Genomic DNA, 19,455 nt, shown 5'->3' with positions numbered 1-19,455 from the left:
TTTTCCCCCTGCTTTGCAAATCTGTTGTTTTCCCCTCTTTTTTTCTTCATTTCTCTTTTCTGAGGTAATTTTTATATCTCTTGGTCTCTTCTTGTCAGATACTGCCTGATCCTCATTGCTCCCGTTGCTTCCTTGCTCCTCTTTGCTGCTGTCATGATCTGGTTTTCTCATTTTCCCATCTGCTATAACAATTTCATACTTTCTCACTTGAAGGAGGCATATCGCCAAACACCCCCTTTGATGCGTGAACTGAAAACGAGGAGAGAAATGATGCACTACAGCCACTGACTGATTCAGGCTCTGTACACAAAACAGCACTTCAAGAGTAGCTGGATGGAAATGGGCTTAAGGGGGAGTCTGGTGTGATATAAGCCGAGGAGGGAGAGAGGCAAACAGGAAGAGTCTGAGACAAACCTGTGAGCAGTCACTGAGCCGTCTGGTGTCTCTCCACCACCACACCCCATCTTGCTGGCTGGTCTAGGACTGCGAGGGGGCCCTCTTGGGGAGCACTGACACTGCATCCCTCAGCTGGAGAATAGGATGCATGGATCCCACTGAGGGAAGACAGTACAGTGCTGAAAATTTTGAACTCAAATGAAAGAAGACAAAGTAAATGAATAGAAGAGAAAAATAGAAGAACTAAGAATAAGAAATGAGTTAGGGGAGTATGATGATTTACCAAAGAGGTGCCTCTCCTTCAGGACACTTAAAATCTTCTCACATTTAATGATGCTTTTTTCTTTTTAAATTTGGGTATTTGGGAGGGAAGCTAACAGTACAGCTAAACATCTCCTCAGAAGAGGAGCTTGAAAGCTTTCTCCTTCTAGTCTCGTGAACAGAGGACATGAGGGAGAGCCTTCTTTTGAATGGGAACTACAGCCGTTCCAGGGATTTATGTAAAACTAAGTTGTACCTAGCCCCTACTAAAAGCTCAGTGTTGGCTACCTCACATGCTGGCCTCTGCCTAGTGAAGTATTTTACCACAATGTGAATAAAAACCTGTCTTTATTTTTTTTTTTTAAATCAATACAGGGCTCCACTGCTGAGTGCTAGCTATTTTTAAAAAAAGTGTGTGAAGCAATACACGAACCTCAGGGCTTTGTATCTCGTTAATTTCCTTGTCATAAGCCAGATTCTGGTCCGTAATTCTGTTCTAATTGGTGTGGTGGAGAGCCAGTGATTTCAAAGTTGCTACAGTGGGATAATTAAAACAAAACGGAGCAGAATCCTCTTATGTATATGTATGCACTGTGTATGCTACATTTAGCTCTTACATTATGTTGTACTACATCTGTTGTCCACAAAGTGCCAGTAAATCAAGGTTATAAATAAGCCCATTTGTGGCATAGTATCTTACTGTTTCATTTTATAGCATGCAGCTATTACTGGTACAGCTGTAATGAAATCAGAAAGGCAACAAAAATTCTGATTGTCTTGAAAGGAAATATTTTCTGAGTCGAAAAACAGGTAGGAATGAGCAATAGCTTAAGCTGTAAAATATGCATTCTTTGATAAGTATGACTTTCACCTTCTTCTAGGAAAATGGGTTGGATTACGAAGCCTGTCTGGTTGCTCAGTGTGATGCCTTGGTTGATGCGTTAACACGACAGAAGGCAAAATTGCTCACAAAGGTGACCAAAGAACGTGAGCACAAGCTGAAGGTGAGCACTCCTCTCATCAGCTCAGCACAGCTGATGACACCTGGTGCAATTTGTCAAGTCCCCAACTCTTTACGTCATGAAATTTCCCAGTGACCAAATCCTAAAGTCTTTAAACAGGTTGCAGTTCAGCAGTTTAGTAGAACTGTGCTTACGTGTTTAAAACAAAGCACATACTTCAGCAGTTTGTTGAGTCAGGCCATCAGTCTTTATTTATCTGATGGTTTTGGGTTATCTTTTGAGAGGTGCTTATCAGTGAGGTGCTTATCAGTGCAACTTGTGTGTCGTTTGGATTCTGGGACTTTCTGCCCAAGTAAAATGTGATTTTGATGGCTCTTCAAATCTGTAAATTCAGGCAAACCTCCTCCAGAAATCCATGAGCCACTCAAAAGATACTAAAAAATATAGTAAAGGGACGTGGGGAAAAGAAATCTAAAATGGTTGAACAAAATGGCAGTCAAGAAATATTTAAACAGACAAATTTCTTGAAATGTTGAACTGTGTATGTGATTTTGAGGTACAGTAGTGCCAGTCACACTAAAAGTATCTAAGACAAAAGGAAAAATTGAAGTGAAATATCTAACATAGCAACTACTAAAATCTACTGAGATCAGCATTTAAGTTGCTTGACAAGAACCAACACTTAAGACATACTACTGACAGCACAGCAAATCCTGCAGTTTATTGCCATCACAAGTTGTCCAACAGAACACAGTGCTATTAGGCCTAGTCTACAGCCATGTGGCAGCAGAATCAAGTCCAAAATCTGGAAAAATTAGATGCAGCTTTTTTTATTTCTTAATTCCAGGAAGGCATTCTTAAGCAGAGCAGGAACAAAGGTGAATTGTGAAGAGAATGGTAGAGTATAATCTGCAAGAAACCACTCATGAAGTTTGCCTTTTAAGTGAAAGATTTTTTTAAAGCTTAGATTTTATTGAAAGTGTGATTGGAAATGTGAACACTGAAGATGTAGAAACATGTTCTGTGCTCTTTCTGCCCTGAGCAAGGCTGATCTTTGAGCAATTAATCTGCTCTGAAAATTGAGATTCCCCGTGCACAACATTTTGCCAAGCTAATTATCGGTATTTACCATACAGAGCGAGTGAAGCTGATGAAGATAAGGCAATGGCCATATGGCAGCTAAATTAAGCATAGCTTTAACACACTCTTCCATTCGTTGTCTATTCTGAAATAATTTTATACAATTCACTGCAAGCTGAGGCACTCATCAGCACTGTACTGATGCTTGTTTTCCAGGTTGTTTGGGACCAGATAAATCACTGTACACTGAAGCTACGCCAGTCAACAGGGCTTATGGAGTACTGCCTGGAAGTTATCAAAGAAAATGATCCCTCTGGGTTTTTACAGGTATTTTTCTTTCCAATGTCCCGAGGAAAAAAAAAGAAAAGGAAAATACATTAAAGCTAAATCTAAAAATGTGTGGCTTTGCTTATTAGCCTCTTCCACCTCCAAGGTAGGATCACCTTAACTCCTGATAGTACTGTCTAAAAGCTCAGGGATCTTGGTGACTGCATGAATGTCCCAGCAAAGAGATGGCTTTAACAGCTGCACTCTGACCGAGGCAGGGAGTTAGCAGTCACAGCACTTCCCTGACTGCTGATGTCTTTCCTCTTGCCAGTCCTTCCTTCTGGGCTGCAATAAAGGTACTATGTCGTCAGTGATAGCTTTCTGCAGAATATTATTTTATTCTCATGCAAGAAATGCAACACAGAGCTCCCTGATCAATTCAGAGAGGTCTATGACTCAGCAGAGTAGTATTTGCCCTTTGTGCTTCTCCCTTTTACCTTCCCCTGTGAGAGTCCTTTCAACACCTCCTCTGTGAGGAAATCCAGCCTGAAGGGCTTGCATGTAGCTGTGCTTTACTGGGATTGTTGTACCTTGCAGGGCTGCAAGGCCTGTCTTGAAGCTGGAGGATCCAGGTAAACCCTTCTTTGCAAAATATGGCCTAGTGAAAATTGCCTTAGTTTACAGGATATTGTTTCTTAGGTGCAAGCAGTGAAAGTGCCTGTCGATGAGGCAAAACATAACAGTTTTATTATCCATAAATTATTTTTCTTATTAATTCTATTATTTTTATTACTTATTTTATTTTGCTATATTAGTTTTGTTGCCTTATTAGTTGGCTAAGAAGAAAGGCACATCAAACAAAATGACCTGTGCATGGCTGTCAGCTGAACAAGGCACCCTGTGAATGCATGACTGTCAGGGGACTGTCAGAGCATTCCTAAAAAACAGGATGAGAATAAGCCAACTTAAACCTATTAGCACTCCAGATTGATTGTTACTGTCATGTCTGGTCTCAAGCAAGAGAGGGGAATGTGTGGTGTATATTAATCTCAGGGTTACACAGATTTTAGCAGACTGCTGGTTGGATACTACAGAACAAATGAAACCTTTATGTTTTACCTATATGCTGGCTAGATACATGCTTCATTTTCATTTCAGCTTACTTTTTCTATAACCTTTGTGGCTTCATTCTTTGAAGTCCCCTTTTATAAAATAAATACTTTTGGTTTTACCTTTTCCTGGTTTATCTAATGATGTTTTCAAGACAACCAGCAAACACAGATGGGCTGCATTACTTTGAACAACTACTCCTACAGCCAGGACATTGAGACACAGCCAAGGGATTCAGCACCCCAGTGACTCCAAGGTTGTAGGAAGGCTATGGGATGCTCCTCCACTTACTGCACAGACTGATTAGGAGTTGTGGATGCAGAGGCTCAGACAGGAGCGTCTTCCAATAAGACTAATGAGAAAAAGTGTCTAAACTCCCGCAAAAAAGAAAAACTCACTCTGACAAATCCAAAGGAAAATTCTACTCCCTGTAACTTACAGGAAGCTCACTGGTGGTGTCTCCGGATATCCAAATGGCAGCTTCAATGAACTCAAGGACAGTTGAATTCATTGATTTCCACAGAGCCAGGATTTCACTTCCAGAAGAATTTGTTGTGATAATTTTAGTCTGACTTTTGGCCTAATTGTCTGTGGGCTGGGCTAGAGCAAAGCTTTAAAAATGAAATTTGCTTTTGATGTAATGGCAGAAAATCCATACTATTCTTCAAAACCCCATCTGACAATTTAGAACTCCCACTGCGAGTAATATACACAGTTCTTACCATTTGATTTTTTTATTCCTTTAGGTTTCCTTCACTGAATCATCTGTGCTGAATGGAGAGAGTCTAACATTAAAGTCTCTCTTTGTGCAACTTCTTTTTAAACAGGAGAGCATAAGTAGACTGCAGATCAGAGAAAATAGTGAAGAAGTATATGTGGCATTCAAAGGCATGACACACAACGTAATCTTTCCAGGCTTTATAAATACAGTTTTTAGTTTCCTACCCTAAGATGAGATTTGTTTTGAAAAGACAAGATGAAAGGATGCAATATAAGTGGACCTCACCCCAAAACAATCAGATCCCATCTCATCTGTTGTGCTGTCTCCTTCCTGTGTCCTTTGTGCTGTGTCTCACAGGCATTCTGTCACTTTTAATGGGTGCATCTGCCATTTTGCTATAAAAGTGATACTTTCTTTCAGATTTCGGATGCTTTAATCAAGCGTGTTCAGGTATCTCAGGAACAGTGGGTCAAAGGAGCCTTGGAGCCAAAAGTGTCTGCTGAGTTTGACTTGACTCTGGATAGTGAACCTTTACTGCAGTCAATTCACCAGCTGGATTTTATTCAGATGAAATGTAGGGGTGAGCTTTTATGATTTTCCTTTTTCTGTTTTTCATGCATGTGTTGAAACAGTGCTGGGAGGGGTGAGGACACTGAGGGAGGAAAAAGAACTTGAAATTGCTGGATAGTTTTAAAAGGCATTCAAGCAAATTTAGATTACTGGGTGTTTCCTGGAAAGGTGTACTCCATGCACATATAGTGAGCTGAACAAGCTCAGATAGAGATACAAGATGCAATTAAAGATTTGAAAAGATACATTCTTCAGAGTAAGGCTTTGAAGATTATTACACAGGAGCTGCATAAACTTTATGCAATTTTGTAGCATTCCTAGGTTTAACATGGCTAACTCAAAATACCAGTTGCCCCCATCTTGTCAGGAACAACTGAAATAGTAAATAAATATTACTGACACACACACATGTGCTTGAAAAGGGAAAAAAGAAACCCCAACCAGCCTTTGACTTTTGACTTATATCTGAACTGTGCTGTGAACAGTGCCCAGCTTAATAAAAAAAAAAATCACAAGGAAAAGATTCACAAAGGGAAAGTAGCTCCATGGCTATATTTTACCATGGTTTCAGATGTCTGAATAATACTGAGGAACATGCTAAAGGGAAATGAGGTTTAAAAAAGTATTTAAAAGGACAAGCTAATGAACAATAGATACCACTGCCAAAAAAAAAAAAAAAAGAAAATAACATCACGAGCTTGTAATGAGGTTTGTTTATATGGAGCAGGATGAGAACTGCATCAGAATTAGATAGATCCATAGAATGGCTGAATTTGAAAGCCACTGTGGTCCCTGGGAATGACGCCATTAGCTTCCCTCATTGGTGATTCAAGTCTTAATTATAGATGTGGATGACAGGATAAAGGCTGCCAGAAATCAGTGAATGAGTTAAGGACATTCACATTGTGATGTCTGATGTGCTTTTTTTTTAATCTGAACAAGCATAAAGATTTCTGTTCAATTTATGTGGGCCTAATTCTGTATCCGAGAGACCCAAGATGAAGTAATTAGGATGGATACTTTGACAGCTAAATATGTGGAGAAACAATAGACAAACAGTTAAAGGCCAGAGTTTGCTCACCAAGAATGGTTTGCATCTTGATATAAGTGCCTGTGTTAAAGTTACTGAAAAAACATCTGAGAACTACTCCCTTGAAATGTTGTCAGATAGGCAAGTGGAGTCAAGAGAGAAAGAACAGTACTGATAAAACTCCTCTGAATACTGTCTGCACTCGTCTTTTAAAATCAGTTGATATTTAATGCTGGCCATATTTATTTTAAAATATATTTAATACTAATCTTCCACCACTCTCCTTTACAAACACATGTAATATTTAGTTAAACTAGTCACATAGATTGCTAATTAACCACAGGTCATCTGAGGTGAGGGCAACTTCAGTGTTTGGCTTTTGGACATTCATCTGGCTTTAAGCTTGAAGATTTACAAGACTTTAACTGAGCCAAATTCACTAGGGCTTTTTGAAAGATAGTGTTGTCTGCTGTGCTCTCATTTATCATACAAATCACTGTGAAGCTCTAGTATCGAGCTAGACACAGTCTGAGGAGCAGAGAAGAGGACAAGACTGCTTCTGCCCAAACCTGTGCAGAGCTTCCCAACACCCTTGGGCTTTACCACCCAGAGGCATCTCAGGAAGGGCTTTTGCTTGAACTGTCTTGGCCTTGATCAGGGATTACCTGTTGCATGTCCCATTAGGTTGGTCAGCACAACCAGTATGACCTGTACACACCATGCAAAAATTGTGAAAAGGGTGCTAACCTGGCCACCATTCCTGAAAGTGCATGAGGGATGGCGTTACTTCCCCTCACGCCCCCGCATGCCCAAGCAGAATAAACCAGTGACTGGTTCCAACCTAACATTCATAGATATTGAGGATTGTTTAGTATATAGAAGTGTGTTTATATTTCTCCATTTTTGACAGGAAGTCTGTTTCCATTTGAACTGCTCAGTCTGACACTTTGGCCTTTTGTTTCCCTGAAATTTTACCTCTATGACTTCTCAACCAGCTCTGCATTATCTTAGAATCAGATTGGTTTGGGTTGGAATGGGACATTGAAGATCACTTAGTTCTAACCCTTCTGCCATGGGCAGGGATACTTTCCACCAGACCAGGATGCTCCAAGCCCTATCCAGCCTGGTCTTGAACAATGCCAGGGATGAGGCATCTGGAACTTCTCCGGGCAGCCTGTTCCAGTGCCTCACCACCCTACAGTAAAGACTTTCTTCCTAATATCTAATCTAAACCTACTCTCTTTAAGTTTAAAGCCATTCTCCCTTGTCCTATCACTAGATACCCCCGTAAAATGTCCCTTTCCAGCTCTCTTGTAGGTCCCCTTTAGGTACTGGAAGACCACAGTAAGGTCTCCCTGGAACCTTCTCCTCTCCAGGCAGAGTAACCCCAACTCTCTCAGCCTGTCTTCCTAGGAGAGGTGGTCCAGCCCTCTGATCATCTTCATGTCCCTCTTCTGGACCTACTCTAACAATTCTACTTCTTTCTTGTGCTGGGACCCCAAAGTTGTATGCAGTATTCCAGGTGGTGTCCTAGGAGAGCAGAGTAGAGGGGCAGAATCACCTCCATCAACCTACTGGTCACACCTCTTTTGGGCTTCAGCCCAGGATATGTTTGGCCTTCTGGACTGCAAATGCACCTTGATGGATCATGTCCAACATCTCACCCACCAACACTCCCAAGTCCCTCTCCCCAGGGTCGCTCTTGCTCCATTCTCTGCCCAGCCTATATTTGTACCTGGGGTTGCCCCAATGCAGGTGCAGGACCTTGCACTTGGCGTTGTCAAACTTCATGAGATTCGCACAAGCCCACCTCTCAAGCCTGTCCAGGTTCCTCTGAATAGCATCCCTTCCCTCCAGCGTGTCAACCACACAACATAGCTTGACACTGACAAGGATGTTAAACAGTGTCAGTCCCACTTCTGACCCCTGAGGAACACCAATTGTCACTGGTCTCCAGTGACAACACCATTGTCACTGGACATTGAGCCATTGACTGCAACTCTTTGAGTGTGACCATCCAGCCAGTTCCTTATCCACAGAGAGGTCTATCCATCAAATCCATGTCTCTCCAGTTCAGAGACAAGGATGTTGTGCGGAATAGTGTCAAATGCTTTGGGACAACTTCAAGTAGGTATCATCAGTCACTCTTCCACCACTGCTGTAACCCTGTCATAGAAGGCTACCAAGTTTGCCAGGCATGATTTGTCCTTCTTCAGATGCATGATTTGCATCTTCTCACATGTAGTAGTCTTGCATTTCAGGAGTGAACATCCAGACTTACTCGGAATATCAATTCTCCGACTGTGAGGAGAACCTAGGATAGCAGGGTGATGTTTTGCTACTTATCACCATGAGAACTTGCATATTTCTGAAACCTGCAGTTTCACAAAGAAAAAATGTATGTGTTTCTTCACATCGGCTTCTCTTTCTTCAATCCTACCTGCCCCAGCACACCAACAAGTCATTAATATTTGCCAAATGTTGGTGTTGGAGTGAATGTTAATAAGTCACTGCAGTGGTTGATCTGCGAAGAGCAGATGCACTAAAGATGTCAGAGATAATCTGTAAAGGAAGTTTTGGGGAGATCTAGGGGAATAGGGCCAGCGTGGCTTTTCCAACTGAAAATGCTTTTGTTCCAAAAGCTTTGCAATATAAGGTCTGTACTATTGTTGTCAATGCTTAGTGCATGACTAAATTTCTATTTTTTTTTCAAACTCTGGCCTTATTCAACCTCAGTGAGCTTGCATGGGTCATTTAGAGTGAAAGCATGCTTGTAAGTAAACATTGATTCACTGTGGTAGACAAAGAAGAATGAAAATGAGAACAAATCACATTACATTTGCTTTGATGACATGTTCATGTACCTTACCGATGGACTCTCTGTAAGCACATATCTAAAGTTCATCTCAAAAGATAAAAATCAGAAAGAAAAAGCAATTTGGTAACAAATTAAATGTGCAGAGATGTGATAGGTGCAGAAGTAATGCTTAAGCAATCATGTTGACCAAAGGGTCTCACTGATAACCCTCTGACAAGAGTCCCACTCTTCCCAGGCCAGCTGGCCTGCTGAGACACACACACAGCTCTAGTAATTGCTGGCCTTTTGAGCTTTTCCAGATCCTTTTCTCTGCCCATGTTTTCTTCTCTCTATTGCTTTTACTGAGTGCCTTGGCACAAATTTCCTGTCCTCTGATGACTGGCTTAATGCATACATCACATTTCCTAAATTAAAGCTATGGGAACAGGCAAATACATATTCCAGGTTTGTTTTGTTCACATAGCTGAACTGTCATGCAGTCATGGTTTGTGGTAAAACAGAGACTAGGTACAAAATAGAATACTTTTCTGTACCACCTCTGAATATTCATTCATATGCCCCTTCTCCTTCTCAGGAGTGATTCCTTCCCTCTTCTGCAGACCAGTCCACGAAGATTGCCCAGACACATCACATACCATAAATCTCTGCTTCTCCAGCCATGAGCTGTACAGCTCTGACAACTAAAGGGCAGCTGTTCCATTGTAGGCTTTGCCCTTGGTTCTTTCTGCTCTGTGTCATGGACTCAGGTCTCTTTGACCGTGGTCTTTCCTTCTCTCTTGGTAACACTGTTTGTAGGGCACTTGCTACATCAGTGACTCAGGCTGTTCCAGGGCTGTACTGCAGTTTTGGAGAAGATCCAAGTTTTCATGCTTCTGAGGGTCCTGTTCTTTCACTGCACTTAGTACTTTAAAAATTAATCTGGGAAGGTAGAGGGCATCACTGCACCACTTGCTTGTCAAGAAGACAACAGACAACACCTTAGAGCAGCCGTATTGTTCCCTGTGAGAGGACTACCCTCATCAGCTGTGAGATACATTGAGCAATGTGTTTTGGGGACTGCTGAGTTGACATGAGACATCAGTATCACATTTTTTATCTAAGAGTAACCTGCATGAAGCACTTTAAAAATAGGACATCATTCAGACTCATTAACAGGCCTTGCTGTGCCAATGCGGTATCATTTTTCCCTTTATATTTTTAATCTTTTCCTTCAAAAAGTCTCTAGAGGACTTTAAATTGAACAAGAAGTGGGACAGCGCTGTAATTTAACATCTGAATCTTTTTTTCCTGGCACTTAGCCTATATTTTTCTTTTCTTGGTCCTATCCCATTGCTCTTCCCTGTATATAACAGTGTCCCAATTATGTAACTCACTTTGCGCTTTCCTATGACTTTTACAAGTGTTCATCTTTTCTCTTCCCAAAGGTAATCTGAGACCAAGGCAAAACTCTGCCCATCTGCATCCAGTGGAGTAGGCAGGAGGACAGGCACAGAAAGCATCATCCAGCAAAGCTGCACAGCTCCTTGGCATGAACATCTTACCTCTCCTTTAGGAGAGCTGTGCAGTTCAGGCCACTGGCTGGCTCAAAAAGAGTAGGAGGCTGATATGAATTACACACAAAAACTTGAATGTCCAGCAACATGGTAAAGGAGACGAGGAACTTCCCCACAGTATGTGTAACTATCGCACACAGTGTCAAATTCATGCTTCCACTGGGAAGTGGGAACAAGAGCACTTTGCTGGATGAAAGCATATTCTGTTCCTAAATGGTATTCCTAATTCTGTAATTAAAAAGGACTCATAAAACAGTTACTCTCTCCCAAAAATTCTGCTCTTTCCCCCCCCCCCAGCATTGTGCATTACATGAAGAATCCCTGGAAGCCTCACATCAGCAAAGAGTGAACAGTGGGAGTTTAATTGTGTTTAGGAGAGATGGAGTAGGGGCCTCTTTCCCACAGAAGCACAGCTGAATGTTTTACTCTGTTTCTTTTTGTTTTTAAGATGCTGCTTTTGATGTTTCTCCTGAGCAAGTCACTAAAAAGGCACATTGGTAGATAACTTCACACTTGTAATTTCCAAGAGGAGTCTCCTGTGGTGCAGGAGTCCATTTTGCTCACCAAACCAAGGGATTTAGCTAAAGTTTGCAATTGGAACAGTTTTCTTCAACAGTTTCTTTTAAGTATGGCTTCCATAAAGATAACATATCTGAGGTGGTTTTAATGAAAAGTTGGGGGGAATGGGGGTGGTGCATTAGATTAGATTTTAAAAATTAGATTAGGTTTTTTTAAAAAAACTCCCACAATTAAAGTGATGAATTATCTTCCTACTGTTGTTAAAGTTCAGGCTCTGTCTTGCTGCTGTGCTGGGAGGAAGGACTTATCTGCTGATTCATAAACCAATTCTTTGGTAATGCACTGAACTTCCTGGCAGCACTGCATCTTCCATGCTGCCTGAGACACTCCCTGCCCCTCCTCTTGGGCACAGCAGGTGCTCTAGTGTGAGAAAAAACTCTTCCAGACAGTGACTCCTTGGAAGGAAACCAAACAGGAGGTCCCCACACTGTAGTTTTTATGAAGCACCAGAAGCAAGTCCAGATATGTTTCTGTTTACATATTTCAGCCAAATTATTTGTCTAACTGGCTAACAACAGCTTGTTATATAATTTTTACTGCCTTTTGTTTCAAGAAAGGGAATGGACCCTCTTCCTAACAAATACTGGTTCCCCTGTGAGGGGAGGGAAGTGAGCCATTGCCATACTACTCGTGGCACAGACTAATGGGGTAGGGCAGAGTTACACTAATCTGTACCCAGTTCCTGTTTCAGTGCCACCCGTCCCATTACTGCAGCTGGAGAAGTGTTGCACCAGAAACAACAGTGTGACATTGGCCTGGAGGATGCCACCTTTGAGCCACAACCCAGTGGAGGGTTATATCTTGGAACTTGATGATGGAGATGGTGGCCAATTCCGAGTGAGAATTTCATTCAGCATTTATTTGTGTTTCTTTGTATGTGAGTTTCCTCTGGATATGGATTTGTTTCTGTCTGAGGGTGGGGAGAGGGGTTAGGTAAGACACAAGCTGTCAAAACATCCCTGCTTTTCCATTGTGTTGATGTAGAAAGCAGTGCAGATGCTGCTTATTAGAAGGACCACTGGCTTAGGTAGAAACTTGGCTGAGGTTATTCTCAAGCCTCTCGCAAAGCAGGCCTTGAAGCATCCCTGAAGTGTACCAAAGCAGAAAATCCCATACTAGCCTGCAGGAGCTGGAAGCGGTTCATGCACACAACATTGATTTCTTTGAAGCCCTTATTCTCATCTGTCCGTAGCACCCCACTTCAACAGCTGACATTCTTGCTCCGGAAATGCAACTCAGTTTTTCTTGATTTTCTGAGTGAAAATGAAATCCTGCATAAAAATACAGGATTTGTAAAACTTTTCCCTGGGAGTGGATGAGACCAGGCTGGTGGAAGCTTTCCACAGACAAGCTGTGATGGAGTTGGTAAGTATGGAAAGGCATCCCAAGTGCTGTACTTCAAGAACCTCAGGGTGAATGTCACAACTAATTGCTCCTGGTTGCTGGTGCAAGGTACTTATAGGCTCCCATCCTTTCGTGACATATCCTAAAAAACAAACTACAGAAGTAATGCAATCAGCTTTCTGCCAGCCATGTCTTGCTAGAAGCTGTGGCTCTTCCTTGTCAGGTAGGCTTCAGGCTCCTGTTGCTCCAGGACCAGGCTGGCCCAGTGCTTTCCCTAGGAGCTAGTGCCTTGAAAGCATTTGGAGATCATTTTGGGGTACAGCTGCTCTCTTCACAAATGGGAAATTTTGCTAAAACCATGCAATGGCATTCCTTTGGGAGCTGCAAACTGGCTTCTCACTGGAAACTTAAAGATTTCTCAAGCTGAAAATATCCTGGCATGGATCCACCTAAGGAACTGCCTCCCTGTGCCAAACCACTACACTCACAGCCAGTAAAGGTACCTGATTTGGACACCCCTCATTAGAAGAGGCAACAATATTGGCAGGACATTTTGAAGTGCACTATGGTTTTGTAAGGTCTCCTCAGTTCCTTGGTCCAAGTAACATTTTACAGGGATTTGGTCTCCATTACTGAGAGTCTAAAAAGATACTTTTGCGAATGGCTGCTGGGAACTGCCAATAGAGTTAATATTAGTAGACAAGAGTGTTGTCAGTGTGCAACGAATGAAGAGTTAGGGACAAGGTGTTAGAATTCCAGTGTCTTTGATAGATGTTTTCAAATAGTATGCACCACATCTAAATAAATACTTGTGAATAACAAGACTTCAGGCTGGTGCGCACCCAAGCTCATTTGTGTGGATGGGTTTTGTAACTGCCAATGGTTTTAGGACTGTTGGCATTGCCATGTCAAGATTTTGGATCAAAAAAGTTACAGAACCATCTCAATCCTTAAAAATATAGAGTGACAAGTTCTGAGGGGAATGCTCTGCTTGCTGTGGTAGAAACATCCTCAGCTTTACCCATTAAAAGATAAAAGGTAGGCTTCTCAGCAGTGCCATTTCCACAAGGGTTTACTAACTCTTTTAATGAAGAATTATATGTCTGAAAGCAACTACATTGACCAATGTTTATCAGTATTTGGTGGGTGGATTTAAAGAACAGTTTTTGTCTCCCATTGGAGCAGAATCTGAATAAACAGAAACAGTGAACAGTGGTAAAAATGAAGCAGATTAGATAATGTGAGAGTTTTCCTACAAATACAACTTTTTTGCACAGACAATTGCATGGACATGGAGACAAATCGAGTTATTCTAAGAAAACTCTTCTTTGTCTCCATGAAAGATCACCAGCTAACTCAGGACCCAAGAGATTTTGTTGTTTGTAGCAGCCACCATGGTAGCAAAGTGGCCAAACACATGGCCTGCTGTAAACTTAAGTAATCCCTTTCCTATTCATCACATACTTAATTCACTATAGGTACATAGCAAAGAGCCCTAACCATCAGAACTACTCCTAGGCATGTACTTAAGTGTCTTAACTGAACTGGGGTCTGAGTGGTCTGCTTAGTGACAGGCTTAAGCACTTCAGGGCCTTTGCTACCATAAACCTATGGACTTCACAGAGTCAGAGAAATCAGAGGGGGAAAGGAATTGTGTCTTTCAACCTGCTGCCAAGACAGGATTTGTTTCCTTTTCTGTCAATTTCTATTCAGTTTTCAAAAAAACCTAAGTTTCTAGGCTTCATTCAGTTCATAATAACCTTTATAATCTGACTGATCCTCTTCATTGGTCTGCCTAGATGTTCCTCTTCCTGAAATATTTCACATTACACAAGTGCTTGCTGTTTTATAGATCTTTGCAGACTTCTTTGACGTCTCTGTTGTCTAGTTACTGTTTAGTCATGTGATGTTTGTGATCCTAATTCTTAGGAGATCGTTTTCCTCTGGTTCTGTGTTTTAAAGTTTCAAAATTATATTTTAACTCAGGCATGAGGTAACCTTTCCAACAGAATAAAAGTGCACTTACTTGGTTTTTTTATTTTTATATGTTCCCCTCTTTCTGTCTTACATAAATATAATAATGGTCACAATGTGTCAGACACTGGGACTACTATCCAGAATAGTGGTTTGGAGTAGATATTTAGGAAAAGGGGATAAAAATCAATATTTGTCTGTTGCCCTATATTGCTTTACCCTTCCAGCTTTGTCTTCACTTTAGTGTCTCCACTGCTAACAATCCTTGATGTCTCCACTGCTGTGGCTGCTTGTGATATAACAGTAAAATTGCCACATCCTAGGAAAAAATGAGAAACTGTTCGCTTTTGGCTTGTATTTATGGAAGTCCTAACATGTGACCATGAGGCACAGACAAACAGTTACACTATGTCCTTCTTCCTCTCTCTCCCTTTTTTTTTTTTTTTTGGAATGTTTAGGAAGTATATGTTGGCAAGGAGACCCTCTGCACCATTGATGGCCTTCATTTCAACAGCACTTATAATGCAAGAGTCAAAGCTTTCAACTCCTCAGGAGTTGGTCCTTACAGCAAGACAGTTATTTTACAGACGTCGGATGGTGAGTTGGGTTTTTGCCAGTTTTTAAGTGAAAAGCTGCAGGTCTAAGTGGCATGACACTTGCATACCTTTACACCCACTAATGTGTTTGACACTTAGGGCATGGAGATTTTGGATCATCTGAGAGAAGAGGTGAGGAACTGAGTGTGCACAGGAACTGAACTCTCTTCCAACCACTTTTGGTGATTTTCCATTGTCAGTAACACACTTCAGGTTTCAAATCTTGTGATTTTTAGTTGACTGTAAATGTCTAGGATTTAACTAAGATGCTTGCTTTAAAATACAGAAGTAGTTATGCAACTCATGTGGTACTTTCTGTTCCACTCTGTCTCCCCTTCTCCGTATATCTTTGGGATTTGCCTTTTTCTTCACTACTGCTTCAATTTCCCAGCAAAGTTTGATAATACAGAGATGGGAATTCATGCTTGTTCCTCCGTAATTATACTTGACATCCATAACCACATTACAGGAAGTTCATCTTCATTAATGATATTGTAATGAATCAAGAAGTGCATGCTACTACCACTTCCAGTTCTATACTGTGTTGTCAAAATAGGCCAGTATAAAATATTTATACTTTAAGAGCTTTTTCATTTTTTTTTAACTTTTTTAAAAAGAACTTCACTTTGATAAAATAGTGAAGTCAGTCCTAACCAGCACCGGCACAGTGGATCTCTATTTCCATTAAAAGTGAGGTTGAACCAATTCACCTGTGTGAGCAGTTTCCACATCATGAAGAAGTTTTTGTCTCCTCAGTGACTCTCCTGTTACTGTGTGTGAACAGAAAGTCACTGTCCTTAGCAACTTAACTTCAGGGGAACAATCACAGATAATAAAAGGCATTTCTGAGCTGAAGAACAGCTGTGTACCAGCTCAGATCAATCTTGTGTAGCTGCCTACAGTACCAAGGAAAGATTGCCTTTATTATCTTGAAGTGCAGTGGGGTTTTTAGGAAAGCAAAATCCCATCCTTCTTATTGAAGTAGAGGAGTCACCACTTGGACACAGCCCCTCCTAATATAATCCTGCCTTTCCTTTTTCCCTTCCACAGTGGCATGGTTCACCTTTGACCCCTCCTCAGCTCACAGAGACATAGTGCTGTCGAATGACAACCAGACTGCCACCTGCAACAGCTACGATGACCGGGTTGTTCTTGGCACAGCAGCCTTCTCCAAGGGTGTGCATTACTGGGAACTGCATGTGGACCGGTATGACAACCATCCAGATCCAGCCTTTGGCATTGCCAGGATTAACGTTGTCAAAGATATGATGCTGGGCAAGGATGACAAGGCATGGGCCATGTACGTTGACAACAACCGCAGCTGGTTCATGCACTGCAATTCTCACACCAATCGGTAAGTGCTGCTTGCAAGCTTTTCTCATTACTGCATTTTTCATTTTTCTGCTGTACATCAGAGGCAAGTGCCTCAGAGAGCCATCTAGTCTAACTACTGGCTAAATGTAGTTATTTTATTACTTCTTAAAATCACTAGTGACAGTGATTGCACCTTAACAATCTGTGTTGGTGTTTGTTATCCTCACTGTTAGCAGTTTTTATCTCAGGTCTAGCCTAAATCCCCCCTGTTGTGATTTAATCCCATTACTGTGTGTCCCATCCACATCAGCAGATGGGAGCACAGCACAATGGTATGTAGGGTTTGTCTCTCATTGCTGGGGAGCATAGGGAGAAAGGTGGTTGATTCTCTTTCGTAGGAGGAGTCTTTGCTGTGGGTTTGCACAACAATTAGGCAAAGCATTGGTGATCACCTATTCCAAATGCAAGTGTTTATTTCTAGTCCTGAAAGCTGATTAAAGGTAATGCTATAGGTCACACCTAGGCAAATCTGGACACAAGGGACTCTCTGACAGTGAGGGCTAAGTGACAGCTTTTGTTCAACTGAGCCATTGTACCGAAGAGCTTTGAGAAGCGTCTCAACCAGAACAAGCAACTTAGACAAAGGAGGATTTCAGAAAGCCCCCAAACCACTCTTAACTGTTTCTCCCACCTCTCAGAGGCTCTGTGTTCTCTATGCAACAGAGCAGTGGGAAGACATGTTCTAGCTGAAGCTACGTCCAGGGACGGATCACGTAGAGAAAATGACTGTCAGCACAGATCCTGTGTTGTGCCGACATGGCTGCATGACTTTCAGTGCTCAGGATAGTTCCTTCTGCCTAGTGCTGGCTTTGTTTTATTGAAGTGATGCCAGACTGTGTAGAGGAGACATGGCCAACTTTGCGTGAAGCTCCTGAGGTATCACCAGAGCAGAACTGCACTGCTCTCTCTCTGTGTCCCATGGGAGGGGAGGCCTCAGCCAAAGGTCATATGAGTACTACAGTAACTGAGATCCTTGAGAAGATCTCCTCTGAAGAGAAAATGAAAAATGGTGTATTTGTATACCTATTCTGTCACAATGATTGATGTAGGAATAAAGTGACTGATCAAGGATATGTAGCAGGTCTGTGGCAGAGCAGGAATCAGTTTCGGTTTAGTTTTCTACTGACTGTCCCAGCAGGTCTTCCACACTCATTATCTCAGGTGTTGTTTCTGTTACACCAAATGATTAAAAGAAAGTTTTGCAGTGATTTTTAAAACACTCAAATGCAGGTATCTTCTTAAAGGGATAAGTTCATGTCAACATGCACTGTATCCTAAGGTTGGTTGTAATGTCTCCTGTTGAAGTTATTTATACTCTGCAGCTTATCTGTATTTTAAGCAAATATATTGCAATTGCTGGGACTTTTTGTTTGAAATATGGTTTGACTTTGCAGTTCATTACTGACAGGTGGAAGAATCTTTTAGCTAGATCAAAAGCCATCTGAAGTCAATTGGGTTGTTTTCCATGACTCTAAAGACCTTCGATCATGTCCTATGACAAAATAGAGTAAAATAACATCAGTAAGACAAAACAGAATAAAATAACATCAGTATAATAAATATATCAAAAAGTTCTCTGTCCCTTTAACATCTTGATTCGATTTAGGGCGGAAGTAATGTTAAGCTGTATTAATTTTAATGCTCTGTGGAACAGCTTATGTTTTCTGGAAAAAGGCTGCCAACCATTCTGTGTACTACTGTCCCAGAAACCTATTTTATGGATTTGGTCCTCAGCATGCTCCTCCCGGCAAGCCACATGCAACCTAAACAAAAGCTTTTTTTCTAGGAAGCACAAACCATGGAAACACTTAGGATTTTCAATCATCCTTCTTAATCATGAGAAAAAAGTGCTTTCTGTTAATGATAATTTCCCAGTTTTTACCTGAAAAAAGACTTAGGCACATCCAAAGCATAGATAAACCCATGGAATATCTGTTCAAGTGAAGTACACTTGCAAAGGGCATGTAGTCTTATGAAATCATATGCGCTTCAATGAAATTAGGTCTAGGCATTATATTTTTAACTGTGACAGTCAACTAGGTCAGTTTTTTAACTCATTAGCTGTAATAGTCTTGTGGAAAGAGTTATTGCTGCCTAGTTGTTTTTGTCCACTGGATGCAAGTGCATGACAGCACTGTATCACGGTCCAAAGAATATTCATTGTCGACTTCTAGCCTCTTGGATGTTAGTGTGATGAAAGTTACACCTTAGTAATAATTTCATGCTTCCTAAGCTTCGTGAGAATAAATTAGGGCAATAAATAAATGACCATCCTCAAAAATAACCGGTGGTAGAGCTTGAAAGACTGATTCATGCAACATGTCACATTTAGAGGACTTTTCTGTTCCTTTCACTCACAGCATGCAAAATTGGATCTCTTTACATTCTTAAAAACTAGCATGATTTCTGTAAAGCTGGAAGAGGTATGAACAGAAGACTCTAATGCTAACAAAAAGCATTACTATAGGTCTACCATAAACCTCCTAGCCAGGATAATGACACTGATGAATTATTCTTTGAGGAACTAAGGGACTTAGTTCCCAGTCAACTGCCCTTGTTCTTATGGAGGACTTCAACTTACCAGAAATTAACTGGGAGCATCATACAGCTGCTACAACCTGAGCCAGAAGACTCCTAAAAAACTTGGATGACAACTTTAAGGAACAGGTCCTAGGGGAGCCAGCTTGGAAAGATGACCTCCTTGGTCTGCTGCTTGTCAACAGAGGGGATCTTGTGAGTGAAGTGGAGGTTGGAGGCTGTCTTGGCCACAGCAACCACAAAGTGGTCAAGTTTAGAATCTCTGTTGACAGGAGGAAAAGT

At 41.3% G+C, this 19,455-nt stretch overlaps 1 protein-coding gene across 4 annotated transcripts in view; it reads left to right on the top strand.

Moving 5' to 3' along the window:
* TRIM67 (tripartite motif containing 67) overlaps window positions 1-19,455 on the top strand; it is a 40,996-nt gene that overhangs the window by 10,750 nt on the left and 10,791 nt on the right. The window contains exons 3-8 of one of the 4 annotated variants that reach the window (XM_051783866.1): window positions 1,539-1,661; window positions 2,916-3,026; window positions 5,218-5,371; window positions 12,039-12,184; window positions 15,124-15,262; window positions 16,312-16,615. In XM_051783866.1, the coding sequence (XP_051639826.1) occupies window positions 1,539-1,661; window positions 2,916-3,026; window positions 5,218-5,371; window positions 12,039-12,184; window positions 15,124-15,262; window positions 16,312-16,615 (977 nt within the window). Of the gene's footprint in view, window positions 1-1,538; window positions 1,662-2,915; window positions 3,027-5,217; window positions 5,378-12,026; window positions 12,185-15,123; window positions 15,263-16,311; window positions 16,616-19,455 lie in introns of all 4 variants that reach the window. The other 3 variants (XM_051783865.1, XM_051783864.1, XM_051783863.1) reach the window with 3 other exon arrangements.

This window comes from Manacus candei, unplaced genomic scaffold, assembly GCF_025592945.1.
Source record: "Manacus candei isolate 608988 ecotype Guabito, Panama unplaced genomic scaffold, ASM2559294v1 h1tg000017l, whole genome shotgun sequence".
In the NCBI taxonomy this organism is placed as follows: Eukaryota; Metazoa; Chordata; class Aves; order Passeriformes; family Pipridae; genus Manacus; species Manacus candei.
The sequence above is the reverse complement of the archived record's forward strand: the minus strand, read 5'-3'. Positions and strand labels throughout refer to the sequence as shown.